At 39.3% G+C, this 13,520-nt stretch overlaps 1 protein-coding gene across 1 annotated transcript in view; it reads right to left on the minus strand.

The window, feature by feature from the left end:
* Positions 1-13,520, minus strand: part of LOC115775231 (urea transporter 2-like) — a 29,566-nt gene that overhangs the window by 13,616 nt on the left and 2,430 nt on the right. The window contains exons 4-5 of the mRNA XM_030722804.1: positions 13,031-13,220; positions 4,551-4,698 (exon numbers count right to left, since the gene is read on the minus strand). Coding sequence (XP_030578664.1) covers positions 4,551-4,698; positions 13,031-13,220 — 338 coding nt within the window. The remainder of the gene's footprint in view (positions 1-4,550; positions 4,699-13,030; positions 13,221-13,520) is intronic.

Consider the following 13,520-nt stretch of genomic DNA (forward strand, 5'->3'; position numbering starts at 1 on the left):
TATCCTTATTTTCCCTTCTAAACTTATTATCCGCTTTCTCACTTCTCCATCTCCATTTCCTTTGTCTCCTGACACTGAGCCTTCTTTATTTCTCTGGTTCTCTGTTGAAAAGGATTAGGTCTTGAATCTGACCTCTTAGCACTTATTCACACTCTTAACTGTCTCATTTTGTGCTGCTGTAGCTTCATTTGTTTCTGTGTGTGGGTGTCCATTTACATTTACTCAGGGCTGCCGGTTCACCAAACTCCATGATAAAGATGCATCCGACAATGCTAAAAGGCTAAATGCTGCTTATGATTACACAGTAAATGTAACGAACTTTTCCATACAAAGTTGTGCAACAACTATGAGAACATGAAAAAGGGTAACAGCATAATGAGAGTAATTTGTGCATTAGTGCATTTCAAGAGCTTTCTTCACTTGGCTGTTACACATTTGGCATTTGGTGAGTTTTATCAGCAATAATGTATATACACTTTATAAAGCAGCATGTCACCCACTGCATGGCTATAATAGTTCTGAACAACTACATCTCTCTGTAACACAGAGGAATCAGCTACAAGTTATAAAATAAAGTAAAATAAAAAGAAGTAAAATAAAATAAAAATAAAAATAGTAGGCCCTGTTACCATTTTAAGGCATTACATATCAGGACATACATACAACCTCAGATGAAGAACAAGACAGGACATATTACACCAATAAATCTACATCAGAATGACTGACAAAGAAAAGAATCAAGTTGTTCCAAAGGCCCAGTCAAAGACCAGAACTCAACCTCATTAAAATATTGTGATGGGACCTCAAGACAGCCATGCACGAATGAATGCCAGCAAACCTCAATGAACTGAAGCAGCATTGTAAAGCAAAGTGGGCCAAAATTCCTCCTAAATAATGTGAGAGATTGATAACATCATAAATAAATTGATTATTTCAAGTTATTCTTGGTTTAGCAAGCTATTGAATCATGGGGTGTACTTTGTTTTACACACTTCTCACATTTTGGCTCAGTTGAATAAATATGGTGAAATATATCATGTGCTGCTGTTCATCTGAGGTCATTTAAGGTCAAGTTTGTTTGGGTCTTTTTGTGAGATTTGTTGCCAGTCAGAGACATCGTAACCCAATTACAGCAACAAGAGCATTTAAAATTAGGCATGAGACTGCCTGCTGCATGAGTGTGTTTTGGATTCTTGGGAAGCTCAGAGGACTGCTTCGAAATGACAAAAGTGTGGTTGACTTTCAAGATCAACAAAAGGCTTCTAATGACTTAATCCAGATAAAGTTATACATCACCAAGAAGAAAACTCACAAGACAAAAAAATGGAAAAAGTCAAATGTAAATGAAGCATGAAGGAAGGAAGAAATGATCACAAAAGGAAGAGAGACTGTACGGATGACAGTAAGAGAGACGGGTGCATTTTGTTTATCTGCATTTAGCTGCCACGTTACCACAGGCTGCTTCCTCTTGGCTCTGTCTCCTACACAATCTCATTATAGTCACATCTCTTTGATTAATTTCTCATCACACTGTTGTTTTTAGTGCAGAAGTCTGTGTTTTTGTTTGTGCATCTGTGTGTGCGCTTATGTGTATGTACCTGCCACTGCTAACATGCGTCCACAAGTTTGTTTAAGTGTGTATGCGTACCAGCTCACTCCCACTCTTTTTCTTAATACTGTATGACTCATAGCTACAAACACACATGATGTGTACACACACACACACACACACACACACACACACACACACACACACACACACACACACTGAAGTATTTTAGGACTCTGTACTAAAGTTACATGGATGTAAATGGAACGTCCAACATTTCTCATTCTCCTTTTGTGCAAACAGAGTCACAGTAAAGCAGATGTAAGAAGAACACACTGCCACAGCTCTGTGGGTTTGTATATAAGCCAGCGATATCAGGGCCCTGGCTAATTGCTTTGTATTTTATTAAGCTGAGTGAACACAAGCTGCTGCTGCTAACAGTTTCTTGTTTATACATCTGCTGCTGACATATCTTATTTTCAGAGAGATGCATAAACTTAACCTGAGGTTGACTTCATTAAAACACACTTTTATGGAACATTTCTCATGCAGGGAGCTAAGCCTGCAGTCTTTTTCAGGTCCTGCCAGAGGTTCACGATACTGTCGTCTGATTGTTGCGTTTTCTCTGTTTTATTGTAGTGTCTTTACTGTACAGTTTAAAGCCCCTTGAGGTGACTGTTGTTGTGATTTGGTGCTATATAAATAAAGCTGAATTAAATTGAATTGAATTGAATTGAATTGAATTGAATTGAATTGAAATATCTATTTTGCTCTGGGTACAGGTGTGATTACAAGTGTGACACCAACTGCAACAAATTGGTTCATGAACCAATAAAGCATGATAAATTATTGCTTTTAGGACAAAATCTAATTGCTTTTAGGTTAAATACATCAATATAAACAGAGCTTTCCAGTATATTATGCATGAAGGATAATGACTTTCCATTAGATCACAATTTATCATGCAAATGCAGTTTCTTTTTTGCATGCTACAGCTTTCAGTAGGTGTTGTGCTTTCACCAAGCTATCAGTATAAAGCCATGTAGGTTAGGTTAACTGTGTGAATGTATGTGAATTCTATGAATAATATATGTCCAGGCCTTGTGATTGACTTGTCACCTCTCCAATGTGTGCATGTTGCCTGAAATCAAATAGGACAGGCTCAACCCCCTGTAACCAGTGATGTCAGTAACGCATTACTAAGTAACTTACTTAGTAATGCATTACTCTAATCTGACTACTTTTTTTGGTAATGAGTAATCTATCGCATTATTATTTGCAATCCAGTAATCAAATTAAAGTTACTTATCCAAGTCACTGTGCGTTACTATTTTTGTCATTTTCCTCAGTACAAAGATATATTTTTGTTTTCTTCTTGCTTCTTGGGGAGTGATGTCTGGCCAATTAAGTCCCATTTTGAGCATGAGGACAATAACAGCACAGCGACACAAACATAAACAATGGAGGGAGGAGAGAGATGCGCGTTCTCTAGCTGGAAATACAGGCACTATTTTGAGTTTGTGTCAGCTAAAAATGACAATATCAAGGTTAGTTGTGCACTCTGTGCTGGCGACAAAGTGCTCTCTAGCTTCAAAAACACTACGTCAAATTTGAAGAAACATTTGGAGTCGCAGCACGGCACAGTCTAACTTACAGAGTGAGTCCCACCAGGTGGTGTGAAGCAGAGAGCTGCTGCTAATGCAGGAGGCCCCCCAGCACCCAAACAACAAAAGTTGGACTTCAGTACAAACCAGTAAGTTGGGGTGAGCTGAAGAAGTTGGTCGGACAGTATGTAGTGGAGGAAATGCTGCCCTTAAACATGGCTTACTCGCCCTTGTTTCGTGGTTGTCATTTTTATGTTGGGGGGGTGGGGTGCTGCCAGTGTTGTGCCAAAAAGTCATCGCCAGTCATAAAGTGATTTCAATGTTTCTAAGTGCTTTTATTTGTAATGATTTTACGTATATTGGTGAATAGAGTGCAGTCAGCATGATTTATGAAGGGCTTATATATAAAATGAAGAAATAACCTGTTTTTCAACAATTTTCAGGAGTCTGTGTTATTGTACCTACATTATAATTAATTCAGTGCTTTTGGCCACTTAAAATATCTTTATAGCACTGTGATGTTGCCCTCTTAGCCAGATTTCTGTTTAAAAAGACATTTTTAATGTCAATGACAGTTTTTACCTCAATAAAAAAAAAACCCAAAAACTGATAGAAATGCTAGTTCTTGCTCAAAACTTGATATCATTCATGAGAGATATGTTTGACAGATTATAGGCCAACAAGTCATTTACAGCCATTTAAATACAGAAAATCACTTCTTGGCACAACACCTTGAATGTAACTAATAAAGTAATCAGTAAAGTAACTAAGTTACTTTTTAAAGGAGTAATCACTAATCAGATTACCTTTTTTTTTTCACCACTGCCTGTAACCCTCCACAAGATGAGTAACTATAGATAATCAAGACAATTTAATAAATCACATATGGCAGATTTTGGCTAATATGGCCAAAAAAGGCAGACTTTAAGTCTTTTGTGTAGGCCAAGCTAAAAACGAAACAAAACACAAGCATCTTCCTACCTTACCATAGTGCAAGCAAGACTGTCTTGTGCTTAGACCCTTCCACCACTGTAAACATCAGTGTCTTTCTCAGAGTTTGTACTGCTGGCTTTTTGTCATAAATATTGTCTCAGACTTGGCAGTGGTACCCCACAGCCACTGAGGGCATTATTACACAACTATTTTCACACAGTAATACTCCCCTCCTCATTTTCCTGTGAAGTTTAGGAGTTTCCCTGTAAGTGGTGATATCTAAAGCGGTGTATCCCAGTATCACCGACCATATGAGGAGATCTGTGTGCAATCTGTGTTAAATTATGTGAAACTGGGATACATGGTCAATGGTGCATTTGCATGATGTACAAACAGATAGAATAACACTTTTCTCTCTCCCACTCCTCCCACGCAGCCACTTGAACACACAGATTGAGACTAACCAGCCAGTGTTCCTACTGCGGATCCCAGCAGAGCGTGGACAGCGAGCAACGGGGAGTAGAGGAAAACGGCTCCCAGGATGAGAAGGGCTGGTCCAAGGTCGCCACAGGCATAGATCTGACCCACGCCACGAGGGATGCCATATATTACCTGGACAAAGAGAGGACTCAGGAGATTATTTTAGGAAATGGTTTTATTATGCAGCACACTGCAAAGGGATTACACAAGATTTATATAAGTTCCAAGAGCAGAAACACTCTCACAAAAACATAATGGCAAAATGGTTCAAATAAACTCAGTGGCTTTCTTTGCAGTTGAAATCAGCTATTCTTTTCTTACCCACAATCACACACACACACACACACACACACACACACACACACACACACACACACACACACACACACACACACACACACACACACACACACACACACACGCAGCATCCAAGCCCGTTAGTTTCCATGGTGATGTGAGGGCGCACCTGCCTGTCTCTGATATTTACAAGTCATAAATGGTCTTTCATTACATTGCCATAACTCTTGCATGCTCGCACGTCTATGCATGTGCGTTTGTGTAAGATTGAATACGCTGTGAGTGAAGTGCAGCCAGCGCACCATCCTCAGCAGAGTGACTGAAGCCGAAGACATCAAATATAAATAGGATCGACGTCATCGCCATCTCTGGAGAGAGCCAGAGGAAACATGAGCAAAAGAGAGATGGGCGGAGGAGATGAGTGGAAGAAAAGTAAAACAGAGACCAATAGAAAAGAAAAAAATAGGAAGAAGAAAGAAGTAGGAATGATTAAAAGGATGGGAATGCTTCACAGTGACCAAAACATAAAGTTGACTTTGTTTATTGTAAAGTGGACTATAGGGAAGGAGAGTAAGAAAGATTAAAATGACAGGTGATTTAAAAAACTGATAAAGAAAGAAAGAAGGGAGAAAGAGGAAAGAGATTTGCACCACAGAGTAGACTCTGAACAGGCTCTGCTCTGCGGTGCTGCAGAGAAGAGAAGCACAGGGATGAAAAGAATGATTTAGAGGTTTCAAATCTCATAAGTAACAAACAAAAGGGAATCTAAAGAACAGCTCTTATAAGATGAAACACAGACAGATGGAGTGAAACAGAAAGGAAATGATAAAAAAAATATGTCTCAGGGAGGGAAAGATGGCGAGACTTTGATATGTAGCGAAAGGGGAGAGAAAAAGAATCAGAGGTGGTGCTGAAACTTGTGGAAAGTAATTATTTAGTGTGAGGGAACAAACTGTGCCACGGGGTTGTTAATGGAACTGTGTGTAAATCTTGACTCTATATTCAGGACACCTTACAGTGCTGGTAGGGTTTTAGGCAGCGTGGCTAATGTAGTTTAGATAACTTCACAGTTACTTTGCATATCATCGTGTACACAAATGCACTCAAGGCAATGTGCTAAAAAAAAAAAAATCTAACAACTTCAGTCAGTAGTCAGATAGCTCATACCAGGAAGCCTGCTTACTGGTCTTCTAAGGTCATGTCCCTGCCTTCAGTGTTTTGTTTACAGGGAAGGCTTTCCTTAAATAAATAATGACACAAGGTCATGCAAAAAAACATCTCCAGTCTTGAAAAGAATGAAAAATTAAGTCAAGGCACAAGAGCCAAAGACTGAAGTTCCTCAAATGGCCACTTGAGGCTGGCTTCAAAGGCAGTCAGTCCCAGCTGACTCCCATGTTAAAATGCTCAAATTTAAAACTATATTATACTATACTGATGCAAAATGGTTTTGGCATCTATATGTAATGTTCTCCTTTATGGCAACTATACAGGGGATACAAATACCCATTTTAACTGTATTAAGAGTTGACATCATGCATAGAGGAATGGACTTGTTGATGCATAACTCCTCTTTGTCATCTCTGTTTGACAGGTGGGTAGGTTATCTTCTAGGCATTATCTCAGATAACTGGAGTCACTAACCTGGACCTTTTGACCATGTTTGTGTTGTTGGTTATCTGACAAATAGCAAGACTGGTTGTGAGGTTAATCTCACTAACGACCCACAAATATCGTTAGTGAAAAGTTAGTTAGTTGAAACTGTACACTGAAGATATTCAGTCACCTGATCTCAACCCAGCATATTTAGTGTTTCTCTATATGCATCTATACAAAAACATGTCTTTAGGAATTTGTGTAAACTTCCAAACTGTAAATAATGCATAATCAGACACGCTAAGAACTAATAATATCTATATCATTAGATTTGCAAGAAGACAAAGCTTTTTTGTACTGCAATTAAAATTCAGTCGCTCTTTCAAGAATCGACATGCCAGCTGGCTCATGGAGATCAAAAGCCAAGCACAGCAGCTGGTGAGAGTCTGGATTCTTTTCTTATGAGATGCAACTCAAGGTAAGTGCCTTTCATTTGAATTCACTAGCTGAAAGAAAAATAATTTCATTACAGGGTGCACAGTCTGCTACACTTTCAGCATAAAATTCAGGCCCTACATTCTCACTGCTATGTTGTGTCTTTTTCTCCCTACTGGGAACCGGACAAGCATGATATTTAAACCATTCATCTATCACACGTCCAGGCACTTTCTCCCCATATAAACCGAAAAAAATATCATTAATGCCTTAACCTTTATAAAGAGCTTAACCCGTACTATCATATTCTCTCAGCAAAAACCTTTAATTGAAACAGTTTTGACTCATTATAATTTCCAAACAGGAGCTCCACCAGTCACTGTTGCTAAGTAACTGGTGAGTCATTGCTGGGTGATTGTATGCATGTACTGCTCCCAGTTACTTGTTCACTCTGGAGACCAGGATGCAACGTGATGCTCACACTTCGGATAACCGTGGAATTAGTTTAGCTTGGTTTTGGTCTTTTTCCTTCTTCATCATATGTCCTGCCAGTTCTAATAGTTCCTTTTTGTGGAGCAGCACCTCTTCTTTTTAAATGACTTTGTTGGATATTCTCATGATATCAGTTCACTTGTTTAAAGAAATCAAGTTAAAAATATATATATATAACAATTTACCTTCACATAGTTTATTACTGCTCAGGTAAAATTTTATAAAAGCCATCAACTGGCTAATGTGCTGATGAGACTAAAAGTGTGGCCATACACTCACTGGCCACTTCGTTAGGTACACCTGTTCAACTGCTTCTTAAAACATATATCTAATCAGACAATAACATGGCAAGAGCTCAGTGCATTTGGGCATGTAGACAGGGTAAGAGGCAACCCATGGAAGTTCAGACCAAGCATCAGAATAGGGAAGAAAGGTGATTTAGGTGACTCTGAACATTGCATGATTGTTGGTTCCAGAGTGGCTGGTCTGAGTATTACAGAAACTGCTGATCTAACGGGATTTTCAATTCATTTAATTACAGTTCAATTCGATTTTTTTTATAGCACCAAATTGCAACAACATTCACCTCAAGGTGCTTTATATTGTAACAATAATACAGAGAAAACCTCAGCAATCAGACAACTTGGCAACAGTGGCAACCATCTTGCCTTGGTGATGGTAGTGTAATGTGTGGGGGATATTTTCTTGGCACCAACTGAGTGTTGTTGCTGACCATGTCCATCCCTTTGTGACTGCAGTGTACAGGATACTGAGCCATGTCTCAAAGCTCAAATCATATCAAATGGATTTCTTGAACATGGCAATGAGTTCACTGTACTCAAACGGCCTCCAGTCACCAGAACTCAATTCAGCAGAACACCTTTGGGATGTGATGGAACGGGAAATTCTCACCATGACTGTGAAGCCAGTAAACCTGCAGCAACTGTGTGATGTTGTTATGTCAGAGTTAACAAATTCTCTGAGGAATGTTTCTAACCCCTTGTTGAATCTACACCACAAAGAAGGAATAAAGGGGGGGTTAACCCAGTAACTAGCAAAGTGCACTTAATAAAGAGTTAGTTGAAACTGTACAAACTGTACAACTTTCATCCTGTAATTGTACTTGTCATTATGTATGTTTCTTTCTATCTAGAAGGAAATGGGATCATACTAAGCTAACTGTCATGAAAACTGTGCAGGGAGACTGCTTTCACCACTGGACTCCAAATCATCCATCCATTAAAAAAAACAAAAAAACTCAGATATCCTTGTCAGCATACTTCACACCTCTGGCACATCCTGGATAAGAATATTAGTTTCCTCTCTTCTGGTCTCACAGCGCCATTTAACTATCAGCAGATTTTAAGAAAGTGTGACTTCATCTATGCTGGATTCCAATAAACTCCAAATGGTGTCAGTGAGCTCTTAAAGTGCTGTAATAAAATTCCCCAAATGCATTGAGCACAGCCCACCCATGTTTTGAATCATAAAATTATCCACATCTCAAAGTAATATTGCTGCAAATCTGACTCTCCCATGTGTTAATCATAATTAAAGTTAACAATATCACTAGCACCAGTGAAATATAACTAGCACCCTAAATATCTGTAAAACAGTAATGTCCTCCTGGGAACCGAGAAAAATAAGTGTCATCAAATTTGCTTCTCTTTCTAATTTCCTACATCTTTGGGGTCAAAGAAACATCTCACAGTTCAGACTTTGTAAAATGTATTTTTAAATACATTTTTTCAGCGTGTCCACTGTAGTGGACAACAGGATGATGTTTATAGAAGATAAACAGCCAGGGGCACCCAGTGGCTCAGTGGAAGAGCAGGTCACCATGTATGAGGCGACCATGAGGTGATGTGTAGGGAGCGCAGGTTTGAGTGCCAACCTGTTGCTCTTCGCTGTGTGTCTTCCTCCCACTTTCCTGTCACTCTCTACTGCCAATAAAGCTGCTGTGGCCAAAAAAAGCAAACAATTTAACTAATTGTGGTCCTTAATCAATCAGCTTATCCATGAAACAGCTGGGCTGGTGTGACGTTACTGGGAGTTTAATGGGAATGCGTCTCTGAGTGGCCTTAAAACAAAAGAGTTTCTCATACAAAGTTACCAGGTCAGGACCTTACAAGATGTGAATGCCATGCCTGAGAGGCAGAGGAGCTATTAGTCTGCAAAATGCAAGACTGGCACCAAGAAGACCCTGCAAAGACGCAGAGGAAAAGCCATAATGGTGCTGTGATTGGTCCACAGGACACTAGATCGACCATGGAGACAATGCCCAGTTGGCTACCACTGAGATGCACCCAGCACCCACCCTCCAAAGGGACTGGCTGCCACATTAAGATGGTAAAATCTGGAAAATGTGGACTCACATGACCATGTTGCAGCAGCACAAATGGTGGTCCATCTTGCTAAAAGTCTGTGTGCACCTGATATACTCTGTCAAGATCCAGCCAGGGCACAGGGCAGCCTGGCACAGAGCTACCTCCTGATCTAAGCTACTAGTGGGAAGCGACTGTAGTGCGACAGACTGGGACAGGAGGACTTGGATAGTCTTAGGTTTGGCTGAACCTTCACCAATCGCTGTGAAACCTCCTGGCAAATGTTATGGCTATCAGAAAAGCTGTTTAAAGGGAAAAGCATTTAAAATTAGCATCGTTGAGGGGTTCAAAGAGAGGATGCTGAAGAGTGCCAAGGACCACAGGGATTCCATGGGGGAACCAAGGGTCCAGACATGTGAACTGTAAGCCTGTGGGCACCTTTAAGAAGCTGGGAAATCAGAGATGATTCATCTCGATTGAGTGCTGAGCAAACAACATGAACTGCCTAAATCGCTGCCACCATACCACACAGGGTAACTGCAGATTTGCCCACCTCCAGCTGGGACTGCAGAAATTGCCAGGATATCCTGGCTGTGGGCTCAGAGGGGCCAGTCTGGTGGACTGCACACCAGGAGGCAAACAATGCCCAGCCAGCACATAGCCAGCCCTAGTGGATGGTGCAAAATCTTGTACAGAACCCTGACTGCGTCAGTCCTGTTGCCTACAAAGATTAGGTATTAAAGTACAGTAAGATGGTCCTGATATCAATTTCAATTGACATTTATTCAGAGACCATTATTTCAGAACATAAATGATTGAACTCCATTTAAAACTGAAAATACTTTTCATGAAACCCTTGCAAAAAAAAAAAAAAAAAAAAAAAAAAAAATCATATATGATAACCATGATTAAAACAACAAAAAAGCAATTATTTAGTAAGTAATTAATAAGTATTTTCATAAAATGTGCTTGCTGCAATGCCAGCCATTTTGGATTGAGAACAAAATAAAGTTCCCAAAATGCCGGCCTGTCATATGACATTTCCCCAGAAAGCCCAGGATGTCATCTTTAGAGTACAATGGGATTTAATTGAGTTTCTTGAAAAAATTAAAAGTTGTGCATGAAAATCCTCTCACGAGGATAAGAATATGTCACATCATTACATACAAGATGTTGCATATAAAATTTGAATGTAAAAAACCTATATAACATTGCTTGTGTACTTTTATATAATTTATTTGAAAAAATAATAGGTACTATTTGTATTCCAGGTACATTTATTTCATAATCTGTTTTAACTGTTTTTCTGTCTCAGTCACCCCTACTCACTAAGGACAGCCAGAAAACCCCCCCACCTCATTTATATAATGAAATACTGTTAAATAGCACCACATACTTGTTCCTTCAAAATATTGTGAACTGTGTGATGACTTGAATTAAAACTTTTCTGAAAACTTCATGGGAATGGGGGGGGGGATCTATTGCTGAAATGTTACATCAGATTTACTGAGGAGGGCTTAAAAACGTGTGTAGAGACAGGATGTAATTGGTGACTATGCTGGCTGGGACTGAGATCAACATAGTCAGACTGAAAGCCAAGGCGTCAACACTTATATGAACTGTGGCATGTAGAAATCTGTTTCAATAACCTGCACATTTTCACAGAGCACACGTGGAGAACTTCAGTGATCTAAAGCCTGAGGCAGGCAATACACCTGCAAGTGGCCAGAACAAATGAATAATCCATTTTCATTTTGTTTTTATGGACAACTTTCTGTCCCAGAATCATAGTGACTCAAAAGTCAAAAGGGTGAAAGGTAAGAAATCTGCCACAATTGTTTTTTTTTTTAAATTGTACTCATAAAAATACATGAGAGTTTGTTTGTGGAAGCTGTCATGTTGCCCCAACATCTTGAATACAGCAGATGAGAAGAGTTCCCCTTCACCAAAGAAGTAAAAACACAAAGGAAGGTGACAACAGGACTGGCATCTGCATAAAATGTCCTCCTCTTCCCTCTCACCTCAAACTAAAACTCTCCTGAACTGAAGTCAGGGCTCTAACGCATAAAAATGTGCATAAACGTGCTTATTTATTCCTGATATAGTAGCAATTAGTTATTGTAAGCATATTAGACATCCAGACAGAGAGCTGGCTAAACAACAACAGCTGGTTATAAGCTAGCATTACTGCAGCTAATGTTAGGCTTGAATGTCCTAAAAATGTAAAATAATGCAAAATATTTAACTGTTATGTTTCTGTTTATTATTCCTGATTTATTGTTGATCTTATTCAAATATGTTAAACCATAATGTGTACAATTTTTTTTGTTTTTTTGACACAAACAGTAGTAGAAACATGCAGGCTGGCCACAGCTGATATAGGGTATGGTCTAAATTTAATGTTTTTCAGTTCAATTCAATTTTATTTATATAGCACCAAATCACAACAATATAGTTATTATATTGTAAGGTAAAGACCCTACAATAATTACAGAGAAAACCCAACAGTCAAAACGCTCCCCTATGATCAAGCACTTGGCAACAGTGGGAAAGAAAAACTCCCTTTTAACAGGAAGAAACCTCCTGCAGAACCAGGCTCAGGGAGGGGCAGTCATCTGCTGCGACCGGTTGGGCTGAGGGGAGTGACAGAACAAAAGATCTGCTGTGGAAGAGAGCCAGAGATTAATAATAACTAATGATTAAATGCAGAGTGGGGTATAAACAGAGTAAATAAGGTGAATGAAAAGAAACACTCAGTGCATCATAGGAACCCCCCAGCAGTCTAGGCTTATTGCAGCATAACTAAGGGATGGTTCAGGGTCACCTGATCCAGCCCTTATTATAAGCTTTATCATAAATAAAGTTTTAAGCCTAATCTTAAAAATAGAGAGGGTGTCTGTCTCCCGAATCCAAGCTGGGAGCTGGTTCCACAGAAGAGGCGCCTGAAAGCTGAAGGATACTCTTAAGTATCCTAGCAGCCACAAGTAAGCCAGCAGTCAGAATTTTTGATCGCTCTTGGTTGACTAAAACATGTTTGTCCTACAGCAGCCACTCTAGCAAGGATTATGTGGTTGAATTGGGAGGGGTAAGAAAACAGAACTGTTTTCTGCAATCTTCAGTCTACTGACATCTAGTGGTGAGTTTTTACACATTATACCTTTAACTTCATGTAATCTAGTGGTAATTCTTAGTCCAAAGGTTACAGTGGTGAACATATTGCGCTGTATTCATTTCCATATTATAGTTGCATCTCTGTGCCTTTGCTTAATTACTTCTATTTAGGAGACAGAATCACACTTCAGAGGTTTTTACCCATTCTTTACCTGTAATGCTATGAGTTCAGTAGCATTTGGCTCCAAGGGCCCTGGTGGTGTTGTTGAGTGGTGTGGAAAATAGGGGTTGTCTGGGCCAGTACACAGGAGGTAGAGGATCAAAATAATATTAAAGGGAAACACAGCAGCAGGCAAGTCCCATCGGTCCAAAAATGAAGAGAGACCACTAAACAGAAAGACACTGGAAAAAAGAAAAAGGAAGAGAAGAGTGGATAGAATTGTTTTTAATGAAATACTGCAACACACTTAAGTCTGTCCATACTTTTGACTGGTACTGTAGTTCAAATTACACTGGTTGCATTCAAGATGTACACGTGTTTGATTTATTTTACGCATAGAGAATGCAGACATTTAAAAATGTTTTGTACCGTGCAAATAGTAACAAATGCATTCATTATTTCACTAAGCTCTAATATTTGGCTTTTTACCCTATATTTAAAAGTGAAATGATACTCTTTCTCTTTATATCCTGTTGATTGAC

The sequence above is a fragment of the Archocentrus centrarchus genome (genome assembly GCF_007364275.1).
Source record: "Archocentrus centrarchus isolate MPI-CPG fArcCen1 chromosome 18 unlocalized genomic scaffold, fArcCen1 scaffold_23_ctg1, whole genome shotgun sequence".
Taxonomy (NCBI): Eukaryota; Metazoa; Chordata; class Actinopteri; order Cichliformes; family Cichlidae; genus Archocentrus; species Archocentrus centrarchus.